The sequence below is a fragment of the Ranitomeya variabilis genome, chromosome 2, assembly GCF_051348905.1.
Source record: "Ranitomeya variabilis isolate aRanVar5 chromosome 2, aRanVar5.hap1, whole genome shotgun sequence".
Classification (NCBI taxonomy): domain Eukaryota; kingdom Metazoa; phylum Chordata; class Amphibia; order Anura; family Dendrobatidae; genus Ranitomeya; species Ranitomeya variabilis.
The window spans coordinates 367847575-367866186 of record NC_135233.1 but is presented as its reverse complement, the minus strand read 5'-3'; the positions used below and the strand labels follow the sequence as shown (position 1 = coordinate 367866186).

Genomic DNA, 18612 nt, shown 5'->3' with positions numbered 1-18612 from the left:
GTAAAGCTGCTATGTGGTCTTCTATTCATATCTTTGCTAATTTCTACAGGGGTGGATGTGAGCCTCAGTTGAATGGTCCTGCAGGCCACAGAGGCCCAAACTCAGACTTCAGAGTACCGTCTTTTCGCCCACCTTTGAGACTGCTTTTGGACATCCTGTGGTTTCCTGCATCCCCCAATGAAGGGCTCAAGAAACATTTTACAGTGAGTAGCCTCAAGATACCTCAAATTATTCTTGCAAATTCTTAAGTGTAAAACTGTCTTCATCATTACTACCGGTGGTTTCAAGTGATCCAAATTTTAACATACAGTCAAAACATATCTACAGGGGGTTGTCCAGGAATGAGCTAGACGCTATAGTGGACAGTGTTGCGAGGCTCTCGTTGATACTTCCTCTCACTATAAAAAGCCTGGTGATAGCTGCTGCAGAACATCATATACACATCCTGAGTAAATGCCATGCCTCATCACAGCAGATTGGACAGACAAGAAGACGACTTGCTGCTTGCAGAATATCTTACTGCTTCAGTAGCATCACGATCACACGGACACCATTCTCCTGGTTTATTGACTGCACCATATAAATATTACACAGTGGAACTTGCACCAGAAAAAATATCACTATCTGCAAACATTAAAAATAAAAACAATTCTGCGAATGAATCTGCTGAAAGAGAAGAAATAAAGACAACTGCTGAAAACGCTATGATTTAACATAGAGCGCGGGGTAACTTGGGCCCGGACTGCAGTTCGCAGTCATAAAAGGAATCTGCATTATTTCTATATTTCAGATCTGTTGCTAGAAATCCCCTAGCGAGTGTGTGACCTGAGCACTGCCCCGTACATGAAGGGTTATTTGTTCAAATAAAATGGAGGCCCTGGTGTGGGAAGCATCACAGCTAGATTCAGGACTCGAGCTTTCCCAAGAAATGGAGGTTGAGGATCTTAAGCTGCTCATCCAGATCCATCCGCACGATGCCATCTTCATTGTCTATACTGAGGAGGATGCCCATCGCTTCACGATCTTCTCCTAAAATGACTTTAACCTGTAAAAAGTGAGAAGGACACGAGTCAGACATGACTGGGAGTTGTGCGACTGGTGAAGAACAATGCGCTAACTATAATAAACGGACTGTCCTCACAGCATGAAAATAAGCATTGATGCCCCTTTATTGTAGCACTAAAATAATGGAGGGGTTGTCCAGGACTAGGATATTCATCACCGAACGGTGAGGTAGGCTATCAATATCAGATTGCGGATGGTAATATTTTTGCTTACTCGATTATTTTTGGAGGGTGTGACTGCTTCCAAGTGGTCTCCGGAAATACTGATTACTTTGTCGCTGTCTTTTAACAACACCGAGCATAGTCCACCCTGTAGGAAGAGAAGACAACCTGATAATACACATTTAAGAAGAGTAATGATTTATACCTAGAAAACTGGCAGAACAAAGGGATTGCGCTGCAGTATCAGACCATGCCATATAGACAACCTTCTGATCTTTGTTCTTTAGGGTCACACCGTTCCCCGCATGCCGGGGGCCATGCCGTAAGTTTTACCTCTGCAGCATTGAAGGAGCACATGAGCTGAATCCATAGATTCGTCCAGCTTCAGAGCCTTTATGTTCTGCACCATCACTCTTTGCCTTGGACATCAGCCACCACTGAGATAGCAGAAGTGGCCAGTAACCTAGGCAATGAGCTGGAAACTAAAAAATTCTAAACCCCTCAGTTCTTGAGGAGAGAATTTTGAGGAATAGGAAAATTACAAGAGGTCATTCGCCACCAATTACTGAGTGATTACATAAGATTAGTGTCTAGAGAAATTTTTCTACTTACGGAAGAACAGATCGACACAAGAAATGTGCAGTAGACAGCCGATTATAATTCAGCGTATGAGAGTATTATTGCCGCCACGGTTGATATCACTTACGGTGACGCTACGGATGATTCCCATTTGTCCCACGACCTGATTGTCCTGGAAGGTGTCTCGAACTTTCACTTGAATGTCGGTGGTCACCCAGTCACTGGTGGTCTGTTCTATAGAGGAGCCTGGTGTATGGGGATTGTACCCACCAGGAGAAGGTGCCCCGGGGGTCATTGGACTGTAACCCATCGGGCTGGGGCTTGGACTGGCCTGGAGGAAAATAAATCAGAACACTGTCACGTATTCGTTTTGTCAGTAAAGTATGTACTAACTAAATGCAAGAGAGGCACTTACCTGGTAAGCCATGGGTGATGGGGTCGGATGGTAACTTGCTGGAGAGTGTGTATTCTGATAACCGACAGGACTTGGAGCCACTTGATGGTAACTTTGTGGACTTGGGCTAGGCTGGTAGGAGCCTTGTGGAGAAGGAGCGGTGTAGGGCGAAAACTGGTCTGTGTTGTACCTGTCAAGAACGACAACAGGAAGATGGAGAATCATGTCAGAATTACATGCTGCAGTAACCACCAAAGGTTAAATGTTAACTGACATCATTCATCTCCGAGTTTACACAGCTCCAGTCTGGAGAATGTATAAGGTCGCAGCTTAAAGGGGTCGTCTAATTTCGTGAATTGCAAAAAACAAGTTTGCGACTTATTTCTTACTTAAAAAAACCAACCCTCTCGGTACTCAATATTGGAGGGATTATCAATTCTATTATGCACAGTTCGTTGCCTAGGTTACCAGCCACCTCTGTAGTCTGCCAGCAATGTCCAGTTTCCTAGGGGAGGAGTGTGTGCTTGTAAGCTCTTTGCTATACAGCTTGCAACTGCTACAGATAATCAGCACTCTTCCGATGTTGCAGAGTCAAAGCGGTCTCTGATAGTAGCGTCGAGTGCACAGACAATGCCGCTGGTCCAATTTGTCAATCTTCAGGAGCGCACCGGTGCCTCCGCAAACAGAAAGTTGGGTGGCTGTAGAACGGTGCACTCTTGAAGATAAGAACTTATGAAAAACCCCTTTAAAAAGCCATTACATAACACATCAGGTAAACAACCGATATAGCCTGTAATCACAGGTGGGGGGTAAGGGAAATGAACCCATGTAATGATTAGCAGTAATGCACTGAGGACTCACATTGCAGGTGTTCCTGGTGTCTGGGGATTGAACGGTGCATTGACCGGTGGAGATGGTACATCGGGGTACCCTGGAGTTTGTGGATTTGGGGTCCCTCCATAGCCTTGTGGGGATGGAGACGGCTCATCATCATATCTGAACTCATATTCTTCATCCGCCCTGCAAAAATCAATAAAGGAATAAACAATATTACTAAAATTATTACAGCCAGCCAAGGTAGTCCATGACGTCTGAAGTATTGGAGTGGTTTTCTGCTCTGGCTCATAGAGCAGCACCTTCCTCTAATGTCCATACGATCTGATTGGGCATGCGAATACATTTCTTCACGTTTTTTGCCCCTTTAAACAAAAACAAAACAAAATTGCACCTTGAAGGGGTATTTGGGTTGTTGGGATCCCAGGCTCCACTTTGAGCAGGAGTTCGGCTTCCATCGTGGACAGGCGTTTGAGACCCATAGTAAGGAGTTCGGCTTCCTGTAAAACAGAAGAGAAAAGATACCGGGGAGTGAGGAGCGATTTATCAGCGTAAACCACGTGGTACCAAGAGTCAGGGGACAAACATACCCTCGTGAACCGGCGTCTGGGAACCGTACATTGGCGTCCTGGAACCAGTAGCGTACATCGGGGTCTGGGAGCCATAAATAGGTGTCCTGGCATGAGTGGATGTCATTCCTCCTGGGCGACGAGCACCGCTGTAAAGAAAAGGACGGAGGTTAAAGAGCCAGAAGTTTGTTCCACTAAGGAAAACTAAGTACTTAATTTCTGGTTCCAATGCAAAATAGTCAACTTGGCTTTGCCATGCCAGACAAAAGCCGTCCAGAATCATTAGATTAGTCCTGGTGGGATCGGATATGTTTAGTTGTCTTCAGACAGAAGAATTTTAAGAGTTTTCCGCTTGGAGATCATTTCTCACTTCCCTATTGGATAAACATGCATGCACTGCAAAAGAAGGGCTTGCATGTTTTGAAGTGTGGTCAGGCCGAGTGCTAAATACTAATTTGACACCCATCCTACATGGCGACTGAGGAGCGAATACTTCAAGACTAAGGCAAGTTTCCCGGGACTGGCATTCATGGTTCGAGTACAGACACATGCGGGTCTCCTCACTCCAGCCCAACAGCCTTGAGGTTATCAAGCTCGGGTCAGAAGACAAACACATTGTGACCCATGCTCAGACTGTGAATACTGGATCCATATTAGATAGGAAGAAACAATTAGCGCAGGCGATCACTAACACGGTGGTGAGACGCTGTCTGTCCACAGAGATCGTCTGACAAGTGGAATGAAGTTCAACACGAGCCGTGGATTCTGTGGCATCTTTGACAACTCCAATGTAACCTGAAAGAAAAGACATGGCAGTGTCAATCCAGTGTTATATATATATATCTCTATCCATACTAGTAGCGGTATATACGCACGATATGACGCACCCTTATAGGGACCTTGAGAAATGCGCACAGTCTGACCAATCAGATCGTTGTCCCTGCGGCCTCTTCCTCTGCCTGGTCCTCCTCCACCGGCCATATTCCCTCTCTGTCCTGGGATGAAGTCAGAAGTGGTGAAACATTATATTATATTATGGATACTAATGAGCAGCATTACAGAAAGGGACTAGCACTAAGCCATCCTACCTCCCCCACTGGGGTGAGCCGGGCTATTGATCCGCGGGCTCATTGGAGCAAATCCTCCAATAGTGAAGTTGGTCACATCTCTGGGCTATGGAGGAAGAAAAGCAGAATGACCAAACAAGACAATACATCAGACAATGACCGCCAGATTTGAAGGACCTTACCTTGGAGCCCCCGGCCAGGACCAGGTAACGCGCTTTACAGACAAACATTCCCCCGTTTTCCACCAGCTTCTTACAGTGAAGGAAGGCGAAATTCCGGAATAAATGACGGATCTCGCCCTCACGGCCCTGAAATAAAAATCAAACAGAGAGATGAAGGATGTGTAAAACCACTGGAATATTGTGAAAATTTTTTTTTTACTTTTTCATAAACATGGCCGCCGTGTGAGGGCCTTTTTTAATCGTGGGAAAAGTTGCAGTTTTAATTAAACATCATTCACTTTGCCATAAAATGTAGTCAATCCAAGAGGGATGATTGGTCTGTGTCCCCCAATAAGGCGAAGGAGAAAGTTGTTTTTTGTGCTTTGATTTTATTTTCTTAGGCACAAGGTAAAAATAACTTGTCAGCATGATTCCTCGGGTCAGTACGATTACAGTGATACCAAAGTTGTATAGGGTTATAAAAAAATATGGTACAAAACATGGTGGTGACGGGGTCTTAGACGGTGATGGAAATCCATTGGCACCCCGCGATTTCTAATTAATGGCAAAAAAGGTGCCCCACTGACACTGCACCACTTATAAAGGGACCGATTGCTTAGGTTTAACCACTTAAATGCTGCTATTGGAGTGAGCTCCTGGTGCTGCTGTTACAAGCAGATGCTGGCTGTAAAACACAGCAGGCAGCAGCTCATGAGCTGGCGCTAGACATCCGCTTTCGATGTCTAACATACATACACATCACATGTAAGCGAAAACAAGAATATTAATTGTCCTCACCGAATGCGGGCCATCTATGACCTTCACTATGTCTTTCACATGAATGTTGTTCTCTTCAGAGTCTAGAGCAACAGCAAAGCGATTGTCCTTCTTCCTGTTGACGGTTTGGTGTTTGACTGTGATCACTTTACCGTGCATGTTCAAGACCTTCCAAAACAAAAAAAAGTCCAGATTAAACTAGGGCTGGGAGGTACGAGTGTCCATACAATGGCACAAGGTCACACGAGACTATGGATTTATTTGTTTTGCACTATATACCGAGTCATGGGAGAATCTTCAATCTCGGGACGCTCACCTGAAAGGTCTCCCTCTCCAGACGTACAATAACTCCCACTGTCTGTGGGTCTAGCTGCACCAACTCCCCCCATTCATGCTGTCCACCAACATCGACTCCTGAAGCAGTTTCTGAACAAAGCTGCAAGTCTCGAGGAAGGACCTTTAACTGTTATGGGAGGAAAGAAGAATTAGGAAACTGAGTAGCGAAGTTACTTTGTGCGATCGAAACTAGAATCCAAAAAAACGCGGGCAAAATGGTCCTCACCTCGTGCATAGTGAGATCAGAGAAGAGGATGACAAAGTTTTCTTCAACCCGAACGACCAGGCCCGTGTCCCCCTCATAGCGTCCTGCGATCACTTTGACGTGGTCCCCCATTCGGAAGTATTTCCTCAACTCATTAGCCGGGAATTCCAACATGTCCTATTAGAAGAAGACATTTACGGTTATGAAAGTCCCTTGGAGTTGAGGATCAGGGAATGAGCGCTTTGTGTATATCACAATGTTAGTCACTAGGTCTCCAACAGCAGCACAAATCCCCAAAGGAAAGCCCTGTACATAAAACTGTATGGGCTCTTAAAGGAGAAGTCACCTTGAGATCTTCATGCTTTGGCAGGATCGTAATCTTGTTTCCATCCACACTGAGAATTTTACCCTGCAGGTTTATCAACTCTCCCTCACAAACTTCCACATTGTCTCCGGGCTGCAGACTATGTTCTCGTTCCTTTCCTGTAAGAAAATGGGACAAATCGGTTTCTTAAGGAGGTAACTATGGTGTTGCCTACGGGAAAGTACAATCAATATGCAGATGAGGGAGGATATATAGACTTTCTAATGACTTTTCTGTGGGTTTGTAGGACCCTGGTGATCTAACGACCAGAGCATCCGTTCTGGAGTAATTGTATAGATGTGGAAAAGTCCTAAAGCAAACTATGTAAGACTATGTGGAGAGCTCCGTACCCCACGGTATGTTCTACAGCAGTGATACATATCTCCAGTCCTTAAAAGCCACCAACAGACGTTTCCAAAATTTCCTTATTATTGCACGGGGAATGGTATTACCCAGGTGACCATTCCAAGGAAATCCTGATCTGTGGTGGCTCGAGGACTGGAGTTGTGGTACACTGGCTCTACAGGATAGGATTACTTTCCCTAGAAAGTGAATTTGAAAGACGTAGGGGATCAAGTAGCACGATGCCCCTTCTATCAAATAATATGGAACTGACAAACTGCAGAGTTGTGCTGTGTACTCAGGACCTACATCTTAGTAATTCTTAATAGTTTACATCTCTAAGCCACTCTTACCTGTAGACTCTGTCACCACCTCCAGGTCAACCCCTTCTGGTTGATCTTCAAACTTTTCCAATTCGGACAGAGTCGGCTTCACGCCATCTGTGATCTATAAAAAAAATATAAAAAAATTAAACGTCTAAGTTATACCCCCCATGCAAATTTCTAAAGGATGGTCTTATGCCTCACGTATGAGATCGTCCACTTACCACAGCGGACATGGCAAAGCTCTTGAAGAGGAAACCTTTGCGACTGTAGCGATTACCTTCGAAAATGAGGAAATCTCCATCTGATGAGACATCTCCCCCAAGAGACCTGTGCAGATGAGGGGATCACCAGTCAGCGCTGAGAAATATTACAAGCACAGAAATAAAATAGGACCCCGTAAGAAACTCCTACCTGATCTTTTCCGTATCAAAAAGCCTCTGCGGAGGTCTGCGAAACCTCTTCCTCTTGGCGAACCAGTCTTTCTATATATTGGATAAATACAAATATATTTATAGTTAAGTTTTTAAGGATGATAAAAGAAAAGCCAATTCGATAACATCAGAGATAATTATTTGGTGAAGGTGGTCAGAAAAGTCGGTCACATACCAGACTCATTCGTTCCTTGATCCGGTCGTAGTCGATTCTGGGAATCATTTTGAGAGAGATTGTATTCTGACTGGGCTCCACATAATCCACCTAGAAATAGAGGAATAAATTCAGCTTTACATCACTGGACAGATCCAGAGCTATAAATTTTAGGAGATCAAATAGCCGTTTAATGAACTCTCTAAATAATGACCTTACCCTTAGGCAACGCCCAGACCACTATATATAAAGTTAGTTCCCCTGCACACCTCATAAATTGTCTTTTATAATTGTCCCACATTGTATACTAATGGCCTCCGAGTGGTCCGAGGGGCAAATCCAGACTCTGCTCATCACCCATCAGTTCCCATAATCCCCTCCTGGGTGTTATCCAGAAGCTTGTATAGATCTTGCTCCCATGCACCGGGCAAGATATATGGATAATGTAGGAGACATCATCCTCGTCAATCAAAGGTGGAAGGTGCCAACTATAGGCATAGATTGGGTCTGAGCACAATTTGGAAATGCCCATGGAACCGCTTGAATTGCATTAGTAAACAGAGGAGGAAAATTATATATGTTATTTTAATGGGATTTGTGGAAAGGGTTTGTAGGAACATTGCTACAAATGGCTAAAGGGTGTTTGAAGGTGAACGTCAACTCTCACAGACATGAGTCTGCCTTTCGACACGCCGCCTTAGGTTTAGTTTTATGTTTGTTCTTACCTGAGCAATATCATCCTTGTAGATGCCCCTCTTGAGCCGGACCCAAGACTTGGGCTTGAGGTTTGTGACTTCTTTTACCACCTTTAGGACGTCGGTCATTTCTTTGATGGGCACCATCTGCTGGTTCCAGTAGCCCATGCGCAGGTTTCCTATTCCCTCAATGGCTTGTTTGACGTGAGTTTGCTTGTACGCCTCAACGTAGATGTAACCCTTCACGTGCTCCGGGGCAACCACAGATTTGATCTGGAGTGGCTGTAGACAAGTGACATAAATATTAGTAAAGGAAATTTTTAAGAGATGAGAAGGCATATAAAGATAATGTGGAGGTGAGTACACGGTGATGAACTGGTCACACTTACTGCGTCTGTGAACTGGTAAGCAATGAATTTCCTCATCAAAGCGATGGCGGTGGAACGTTCTTCTCCAATCTGCAAAGAAAAATAGTCAGCAGAAAGTCACATACAATGATCCTATATATCTTATGCTCTAATGAAGAGTCTTCCCACAATAATAAAAACTGATGGCATCTCTCTGGGATCCCCACCATCACTACAATGAGTGGGCTGTGGCCTCTTCACAGCGATACCCTCGGCCATCCACTGTGCAGGGAAAAGCAACAGTCCCATCCACCGACATGGAGTGCTGATGCAGACACCTTCATACTGGGCAGCAATTAGGACCATACAGCCCATTTCATCTAATAAAGTTGGACCTAAACTAAGTGCAATAAACATCTAACATGAATATCTGTTGCAATAAAGCCAATGACTAGAAACGAATCGATTCGCAAGTGCACTGGCCAGGCGAGTGATCCACAGCTGTAGGATGGAAGCCCTGTGACCTGCCTCATCTCTGGTGCCTCTTCTGATCAGTAGGCCTGACGAGACATTATGTGGACTACTGATATGAAAGCCGGACCGGTGTCCTACAATTCAATTCACAAACCTCTACCAGCGCAAAAACTAAACAAAAGGTTCGGTGACTACTCAGTATACAGTGAGTGGCATCTGTGTAATGCCCTGGTGCATTGACTGACCGCTTTCTGGGCAAAGATGGTGGTCACTCAATGTGTCAGTGTGTGCTTACAGTCGACGCTCACTGTGTAATCACTGGCTAATCCCGGCAGCCAGGTTTTCAGTACAGCAATCGGCAGCTTTGGAACGTTATTAACCTACAGATTTACCCTGTATTTGCAGGTTATAGCATATAGGTCCCTTTTATTGTCTAGGATTTAAAGAGTTGACTCTTAAAGGGAACCTGTCACCACCCCCCCAGGATTTTTAACTAAAAGAGCCACCTTGTGCAGCAGTAATGCTGCATTCTGACAAGGTGGCTCTTTTAGTTATTGGTGCTGTAACTGCAGAAATAATCCGTTTTGTAATTTGTCCTAAATACCTTTCTTCAGTCCTGGAGGCAGGCCTTTCTCCCCCTACTGCAGACGCCACACAGCCGTCACTCAAGTCCTCTTGGTGCCGCCTCCTCAGCGCTGTTTTGAAATCAGCCGGCGCCTGCGCTCTTTTGTCATGCCTTGGGCAGGCGCAGTGAGCGCTGCCCGCCCTCTGTCTTCATATGCAGTCTAGCTGACTGCGCCTGTGCGGCCGCCATGCCTGTGAATCCCAGCCCCGCAATGAGAATAAATCAGAAGACACTGCGGGGCTGGGATTCACAGGCAGGGCGGCCGCACAGGCGCAGTCAGCTAGACTGCATATGAGGACAGAGGATGGGCAGCGCTCACTGCGCCTGCCCAAGGCATGACAAAAGAGCGCAGGCGCTGGCTGATTTCAAAACAGCGCCGAGGAGGCGGCGCCCGGCGCCAAGAAGACTTGAGTGACGGCTGTGTGGTGTCTGCAGCAGGGGTAGGGAAAGGCCTGCCTCCAGGACTGAAGAAAGGTATTTAGGACAAATTACAAAACGGATTATTTCTGCAGTTACAGCACCAATAACTAAAAGAGCCACCTTGTCAGAATGCAGCATTACTGCTGCACAAGGTGGCTCTTTTAGTTAAAAACGCTTGGGGGGGGGGGGGGGGGGTGACAGGTTCCCTTTAACTATGTGACTGTCCTCATCACTGCGAGCAAAACCTTCCACCAGACTCACCTTACATTTCACTGTCCACAAATTGGGATCTCTGGAAAAGGAAAAGGAAGGTGTCATTAGTAATTATCTTCTAACTATTACCGGCCTCCAAACCGGCCGCACTACAACTACCAGGACAAAGTCACCAAAAGTGGAGACACTGGTATAAATTATCACAGATATGGGAATAAACAAACAAATAAACTACCCCGAAGGACTGCGGAGGAGGCTTGCACATGACTTACTTGACTCCAGGAAGAAGCTGCTGTTGGGTGATGTCATCTGAAAGTTCATCCGAGCCACCATATATACTGGGGGAAAATGGATAATTAGAGATTTGCACATGGATTAGGGCTATTCCTTTGCACTAATATAATGAAGTAATAACTCACTGCTCCCCCATGGAGGACTTGGCGTATTTCTTCATGTAATATTCCCCCAGCTCCTCTTCTCTCTGGTCTCTGTGGAGAGAGAACATATTTGCAGTTTCATATGAGAAAACCCCAGATATCATGTATTGCCGGAGAAGCGTAGAGACGCCGCGACTCTCACCGCCACAGATTCTGGAGACGTCGGGCCCCGGAGCGATCCTCATCCAGGACGACATTGTCAATGTTGGACGCTGCAGGAAGAGAAGATTTTCTGTAAGATTAACGTATAATGAACCCACACAGCGGCCATTCTACAAGGAAATAAACACTAATTTTGTACTTTTAAGATCAATCATCAATGTGACAAATCTTAAAAAGGTGACCCCCCTACTGTTACCGAGAACGATGGACCCCCACAAATCCTCGTTCTCAGCTGCTCTCTAGCAGGATGAGCATGCTCAGTCTCTCCTCAGCTGAGGACAGACATTTAGAGATCCCCTCCTTACCGGCAAAGCTGCGGAAACCTAAATTACTTTCATGATTCTCCCCATTGACAGGTCAGAAAAGTAAAAAAATGTAGTCAATGCGGTAATGCCCTATAAAAGGCTAAGTCCATCTTTCCAAAGCAATGTTTTTGTATTCCCGCTGTCCCAACAAATATAAAGTGAAGCAACTATGTACATTGGGTCTTCATTAAAAAGGTCCAGAAAAATGTTTTATTTATTTTGTCTACAGCTCCTACGCAGACTATGTGTCTCCACGGCAACAGAACACAAAGTGTAATTTTGCAGTCACATACTTTCTTTAGAGGACAGATGGGAGGGAATGTGACGGCGGGATCAGACTGCTCAGAGCTTGTTGTCTGTTACAATGGATAAGCAGGCTTGTATAAGGAGGAAAACGTAAGTTATTTTAAAAAAGCTTTTTGCAAGAAAAAAAAAATTATTCCATGTAAAAAAATAATATAAATAAAAAAAATGATTCTTAAGTTTCTATAGCTTCTATGCAAATCTGCGTGCCTCCATGGTAAAAGACAAAAACTCTGCGTGGTCGGATCCTGCAGCCATTTTGCCGCCTATCTGTCGTCTACTTCTTGCTAACCTACCAAATGTACATTAGCACAAAGTTCTGGACCCGTCAGCAGATATTTGGCAACTGTCCTGTTTATTAGAATAGGACGTGAGTGGTGGGAGGTGGTCGTTAATGTCATGGACACCGCACACCTCTGAATAGTGACAGTGTCAGGTGTCGGTCCACGAACGATATGTTATTGATGACCCAAGGATAGCTCATGGATATCTTGTGACCAGACAAAATTTGATATATAGCACAGCACCCCCACCCATTAACCCCCTCTACAGTCATCCCCTAGGGTAGCTGATCAAAAATGGTTGGTGACCATGATGTGAACGCTTACCTTCAATTTCTTCTGCTGTGATCGATGATGAAGCCAAGACATTAATGGTGCAAAACATATCGGCAAAATCAACCACGAGACGGAGATGAAGGACCGGAAAATGGGGAGGGGAAAGGGAAAAATTAAAAATGTGTGGCAAAAGCTGCAGCATGGAAGGGTGTCGGAAGCAGGACCTAATGTGAGGGGTGGGAGCGAAAGCAATGGGAGACATTTATAACGAAAGATATCACGTGCAAACAGAAACAATGCTGTAGCCTGGGCTGTAACGTAGGAGACCCCGCTGTATGGCCCTGTACTAAGGGGGGTGGAGGAAGGAGGCAGCTCTGCTGACCACGACACCCACCGACTACACGGAAACCTCACACGGCGCTGTCACATACAGGACACACAGGGACCAGCACTGGTCAGCTCAATGGACGCCACACAACGGGTGAGAGGACAACGCATGTCACTAATCTCACACACAGGAATTAGACGTGTCCGATGGAAAGGGGTACCCTCACCAAAACCTGAAAACGCAACTTCGGGGGCGGCTCTCAGTCATTCAGGGACGTCAGCAGGAGTCTGACCAAATGGCGGCTCTCCTGACGGCTCAATGTCAGGCTTTAGTCACATCTATATTAAAAGGGCTGTCCGCTACATATTATACTAAAAATGGTGCTATTGGAGGGGGTATTTAGATAACAGACACCAACCGTTGCCTGTGTCCCCTGCCGGTGTCTTTGCTTCCTTTTTCCGACAGAGGATGTCACGTGACTGCCTGCAGCCTTCATGTTACAAAAGTCAGTCTTCTTCTGGCTTTAACAAAACATCCAGACTGCAGCCAATCAGTTGCCACCAAAAAAAAAAAAAGAAGCAGCGAGGGAACCGGCAGGAAACACAGGCAGTGGTAGGATCTAGTAAGCGAGTTTCTGTTCTTGTTTTAAGTGAACAACAACTTTAATCATGGGAAAAAAAGGAGATTGAGAATTTTCACTAACAAGTAAATTGCAAAGTGGCTCGTTTTTAGAAGAACATTTCAATGCTTAAGAATAATCCTTATTCTGCACTGGATGTCTGTCATTGCTGGAGCCGCCCGCCCTCATATTTGCCACTAGAAAAGGGAAGGTCAGAAAAAATAATTTAGGGGAAAGAGAAACCGCAATGAAGTTGTAGAGTCAGATGTTTGGTGGAGCTCTGCGTTCTTACGGTGCCTGGTAAAGTCTACAGCCGGGGTCTGTCCCCTCCGCTGGGAGGGATGAATAGACTTTACCACGGCGTCCGATTTCCAGCATGAACACAAGGCGGGGAGGACACATCACAAGGGCGCACACACTACATTGTACAACACGACACACAACAAGAAGAGAGAATCATTACCAGACACTGAGAGAAGGCATGCAAGGAATTAGAAGATAAACTGAGTGATAAAAGACCTAACATACAGAAAATAAAAGGTAAAAAAAAAAAAAGCAACCGAGTCATGACCCCGAAAGTCAGACACTCCCCACCACCAGGATTCAGCCATCAACTCATAATGGGCGACGACAATGTCGGTCTGTAACTAACCGGGCAGTGATACAAGGAAGGCAAACCAGCATTACATGGGCACGGATCACGGCATCCAGCGGCTCTCCAAACCCGACCATTGTTCCAGAAAAGCAGAGCACAGCGCTCGGCAGCCCACAAGAAAGGAATAGAGCGGCAATCAAGTCATGATCACTGGCTCCATTCGAAGGGGGATACAAGTTCCCTCGTTCATCTGATCGATGAGCTGCCAAGTTCTCACACCTCATGGATAGACAACTTGATTTTACGGAACAAGATCTTTAAGGAACCAAAATCGTGCTCAAATTGAAGACTCACTAGAGCAGTGTTCCCCAACTCCAAGAGCCACCAACAGGTCATGTTTTCAGGATTTCTTTAGTATTGCACAGGTGATTGAATGCTTGCCTGCCAAGGGGATGAAATTATTACCTGTGCAATACTAAGGAAATCCTGAAAACATGACCTGTTGGTGGCTCTTGAGGACCGGAGTTGGGGAACACTGCGCTAGAGAATAGCCTTGTGTTGAGACACCTTTAGTACAGGTTGCCATAATGTGTGTATGAAGCCGACTACTCCGCATAATCTTATATAGGTTCACACCGGGGCTAAGACTCACATTAATGTGTAAAATCTCCAATATAATCTGTAAAGTGGCTCCAAACCAGTGTAAATTGTCATAAGGATGACAGGACTGAGCGCATGTTCCCATCAGACACACGCAGACCAGGACCCACTCACCGCCAGGGGCATTTTACAGACACTCCATTCAATCATGTGGCAGCCGGCCTAAGTTGTGACTTCACACACAGTCTTTATACACCACATTCAGCATACACAAGTGTGCACAATGCAGTCGATTGTGTGCACGGCTAAGAGAAGACCTGGTCAGAGCGTCCCAGAAAGTACCTTTCTCCAGAATGTCTTCTGCTCCATCTTCCCACTGATCTTCATCTTCATACTCATCATCAACATCTGTGTAGAAAGAAGGCATCTAGTGAGTCTCCTACAAGTACAGCTCAGGCTGCAAGGACTGCATGTACATATTCAATCATACCGGCTTCATCCAGGATAAATCCCCCATGTCTTGGTTTCTTTCTTGGACGGTCGTCGTCATCCTCCTCTTCTTCCTCTTCATCGTACTCATCCTCGTCTTCTTCTACCTCTTCTTCCTCTGCTTCTTCGCCTTTCTCGCTTGCAACCGGACTAGCCCTTTCATCGACTTCCTGATGGTGTACAGATACAAAAAAAAATAAAAAAATACTTAAGTACTGATGTCAAAACTGAACTGTGCACTTACTGAACTTTTTAAGTGTAATGTTTAATGCAAATCTGCATGAAGGCACAAAGGATCGCAAAGAATTACATGGGAATGTCATAGCGTCAGGAGTCTGCTCACAAAAATTATATGGCTATCGGGGGGACTAATGTGATTTTTTTTTAATTTAAAGAACCTGTCAGCAGGATTTTGCTCAGTAAACTACTGTCATTGTCAGGTCGGCGCCCTTAGGCTGTGTGCACACGGTGCTGATTTTTCGCATTTTTTCCCCGATAAAAACGCTATAAAACCGCAAAAAAACAGCATACAATATGCATCCCATCATTTAGAATGAATTCCGCATGTTTTGTGCACATGATGCGGTTTTTTTCTGCAAAATAAACGCATTGCGGTAAAAAACACAGCATGTTCATTAATTTTGCAGTTTTTTTTTGCGGATTTCCCACTATAAAATGCATTGGGAAATATCCGAAAAAAAAACGCATCAAAAACGCGGCAAAAACGCGCAAAAAACGCATGCAGATTTCTTGCAGAAAATTTCAGGTTTTTCTCAGGAATTTTCTGCAAGTATTCCTGAACGTGTGCACATAGCCTTATACTGATTAAAACGATACCTGGCGTGAAGGAATACGTCTTGTGATTCTCGTGTATGGATTGTAAATTGTCTCTTCACAGAGGAACAGGACTGGAACTGTAGCGCCACCTATTGGAAGTAGCAATCCTAACAGTCAATATCGACCCTTTAAAGAGCCTTGTCACATGACTTAGGACAAAAACCAAACCAGAATATCAATTTACAGACACTGTTTCGGGGCACTGCCCCTCGTCAGTGCAAAGTGCGAGAGCACAGAGTACATGAGACCCCGCCACAGCAGCACAGAGTACATGAGAGACCCCGCCACAGCAGCACAAAGTACATGAGAGACCCCGCCACAGCAGCACAGAGTACATGAGAGACCCCGCCACAGCAGCACAGAGTACATGAGAGACCCCACCACAGCAGCACAGAGTACATGAGAGACCCCACCACAGAGTACATGAGAGACCCCGCCACAGCAGCACAGAGTACATGAGAGACCCCACCACAGAGTACATGAGACCCCGCCACAGCAGCACAGAGTACAAGAGAGACCCCGCCACAGAAGCACAAAGTACACGAGACCCCGCCACAGCAGCACAAAGTACATGAGAGACCCCGCCACAGCAGCACAGAGTACATGAGAGACCCCACCACAGAGTACATGAGAGACCCCGCCACAGCAGCACAGAGTACATGAGAGACCCGCCACAGCAGCACAGAGTACATGAGAGACCCGCCACAGCAGCACAGAGTACATGAGAGACCCTGCCACAGCAGCACAGAGTACATGAGAGACCCCGCCACAGCAGCACAGAGTAGGCGAGTGACCCCGCCACAGCAGCACAGAGTAGGCGAGAGACCCCGCCACAGCAGCACAGAGTACATGAGACCCGCCACAGCAGCACAGAGTACATGAGAGACCCGCCACAGCAGCACAGAGTAGGCGAGTGACCCCGCCACAGCAGCACAGAGTAGGCGAGAGACCCCGCCACAGCAGCACAGAGTAGGCGAGAGACCCCGCCACAGCAGCACAGAGTAGGCGAGAGACCCCGCCACAGCAGCACAGAGTAGGCGAGAGACCCCGCCACAGCAGCACAGAGTAGGCGAGAGACCCCGCCACAGCAGCACAGAGTAGGCGAGAGACCCCGCCACAGCAGCACAGAGTAGGCGAGAGACCCCGCCACAGCAGCACAGAGTAGGCGAGAGACCCCGCCACAGCAGCACAGAGTAGGCGAGAGACCCCGCCACAGCAGCACAGAGTACTCGAGAGACCTCGCCACAGCAGCAAAGAGTACGCGAGAGACCCCGCCACAGCAGCACAGAGTACATGAGAGACCCGCCACAGCAGCACAAAGTACATGAGACCCACCACAGCAGCAGAGTACATGAGAGACCCCGCCACAGCAGCACAGAGTACGCAAGAGACCCTGCCACAGCAGCAGAGTACGCAAGAGACCCCGCCACAGCAGCACAGAGTACGCAAGAGACCCCGCCACAGCAGCACAGAGTATGCAAGAGACCCCGCCACAGCAGCACAGAGTACCTGAGAGACCCCACCACTGCAGATGTCAGAGACCCCGCTATAGCAGCACAGAATACCTGAGAGAACCCCGCCACAGTAACAGAGTACGCGAGACTCCGCCACAGCAGCACAGAATATGTGACAGACCCCGCCACAGTAGCAGAGTATGTGAAAGACCCCGCAACAGCAGCACAAAAAACGTGAGACCCTGCCACAGCAGCACAGGAAACGTGAGAGACCCCGCCACAGCAGCACAGGAAACGTGAGAGACCCCGCCATAGCAGCACAGGAAACGTGAGAGACAACACCACAGCAGCACAGAGTAGGCGAGAGACCCCGCCACTGCAGCACAGAGTAGGCGAGAGACCCCGCCACTGCAACACAGAGTAGGCGAGAGACCCCGCCACAGCAGCACAGAGTACTCGAGAGACCCCGCCACAGCAGCACAGAGTACTCGAGAGACCCCGCCACAGCAGCACAGAGTACGCGAGAGACCCTGCCACAGCAGCACAGAGTACGCGAGAGACCCTGCCACAGCAGCACAGAGTACATGAGAGACCCCGCCACAGCAGCACAAAAAACGTGAGACCCTGCCACAGCAGCACAGGAAACGTGAGAGACCCCGCCACAGCAGCACAGAGTAGGCGAGAGACCCCGCCACAGCAGCAGAGTAGACGAGAGACCCCGCCACAGCAGCACAGAGTAGGCGAGAGACCCCGCCACAGCAGCACAGAGTAGGCGAGAGACCCCGCCACAGCAGCACAGAGTAGGCGAGAGACCCCGCCACAGCAGCACAGAGTAGGCGAGAGACCCCGCCACAGCAGCACAGAGTAGGCGAGAGACCCCGCCACAGCAGCACAGAGTACGCGAGAGACCCCGCCACAGCAGCATAGAGTACGCGAGAGACCCCGCCACAGCAGCATAGAGTACATGAGAGACCCGCCACAGCAGCAGAGTACATGAGAGACCCGCCACAGCAGCAGAGTACATGAGAGACCCGCCACAGCAGCAGAGTACATGAGAGACCCCGCCACAGCAGCACAGAGTATGCGAGAGAGCCCGCCACAGCAGCAGAGAACGCGAGAGACCCCGCCACAGCAGCACAGAGTACGCAAGAGACCCCGCCACAGCAGCACAGAGTACGCAAGAGACCCCGCCACAGCAGCACAGAGTACGCAAGAGACCCCGCCACAGCAGCACAGAGTACCTGAGAGACCCCACCACTGCAGATGTCAGAGACCCCGCTATAGCAGCACAGAATACCTGAGAGAACCCCGCCACAGTAACAGAGTACGCGAGACTCCGCCACAGCAGCACAGAATATGTGACAGACCCCGCCACAGTAGCAGAGTA

General features: G+C 47.3%; 1 protein-coding gene across 3 annotated transcripts in view; it reads right to left on the bottom strand.

Moving 5' to 3' along the window:
- Positions 1–548: 548 nt before the first annotated feature.
- Positions 549–18612, bottom strand: part of SUPT5H (SPT5 homolog, DSIF elongation factor subunit) — a 31308-nt gene continuing 13244 nt past the window's right edge. Inside the window, exons 3-30 of one of the 3 annotated variants that reach the window (XM_077285890.1) lie at positions 14936–15104; positions 14788–14853; positions 12355–12369; positions 11119–11188; positions 10959–11027; positions 10812–10877; positions 10588–10618; positions 8850–8918; positions 8491–8742; positions 7787–7876; positions 7592–7662; positions 7402–7507; positions 7208–7301; positions 6495–6631; positions 6170–6325; positions 5924–6070; positions 5629–5775; positions 4852–4977; positions 4691–4775; positions 4490–4597; positions 4295–4397; positions 3624–3751; positions 3428–3533; positions 3061–3219; positions 2221–2389; positions 1933–2136; positions 1279–1374; positions 549–1045 (exon numbers count right to left, since the gene is read on the bottom strand). In XM_077285890.1, coding sequence (XP_077142005.1) covers positions 905–1045; positions 1279–1374; positions 1933–2136; positions 2221–2389; positions 3061–3219; positions 3428–3533; positions 3624–3751; positions 4295–4397; positions 4490–4597; positions 4691–4775; positions 4852–4977; positions 5629–5775; positions 5924–6070; positions 6170–6325; positions 6495–6631; positions 7208–7301; positions 7402–7507; positions 7592–7662; positions 7787–7876; positions 8491–8742; positions 8850–8918; positions 10588–10618; positions 10812–10877; positions 10959–11027; positions 11119–11188; positions 12355–12369; positions 14788–14853; positions 14936–15104 — 3180 coding nt within the window. In that variant the 3' untranslated portion in view covers positions 549–904. The remainder of the gene's footprint in view (positions 1046–1278; positions 1375–1932; positions 2137–2220; positions 2390–3060; positions 3220–3427; positions 3534–3623; positions 3752–4294; positions 4398–4489; positions 4598–4690; positions 4776–4851; positions 4978–5628; positions 5776–5923; positions 6071–6169; positions 6326–6494; positions 6632–7207; positions 7302–7401; positions 7508–7591; positions 7663–7786; positions 7877–8490; positions 8743–8849; positions 8919–10587; positions 10619–10811; positions 10878–10958; positions 11028–11118; positions 11189–12354; positions 12370–14787; positions 14854–14935; positions 15105–18612) is intronic. The other 2 variants (XM_077285891.1, XM_077285892.1) reach the window with 2 other exon arrangements.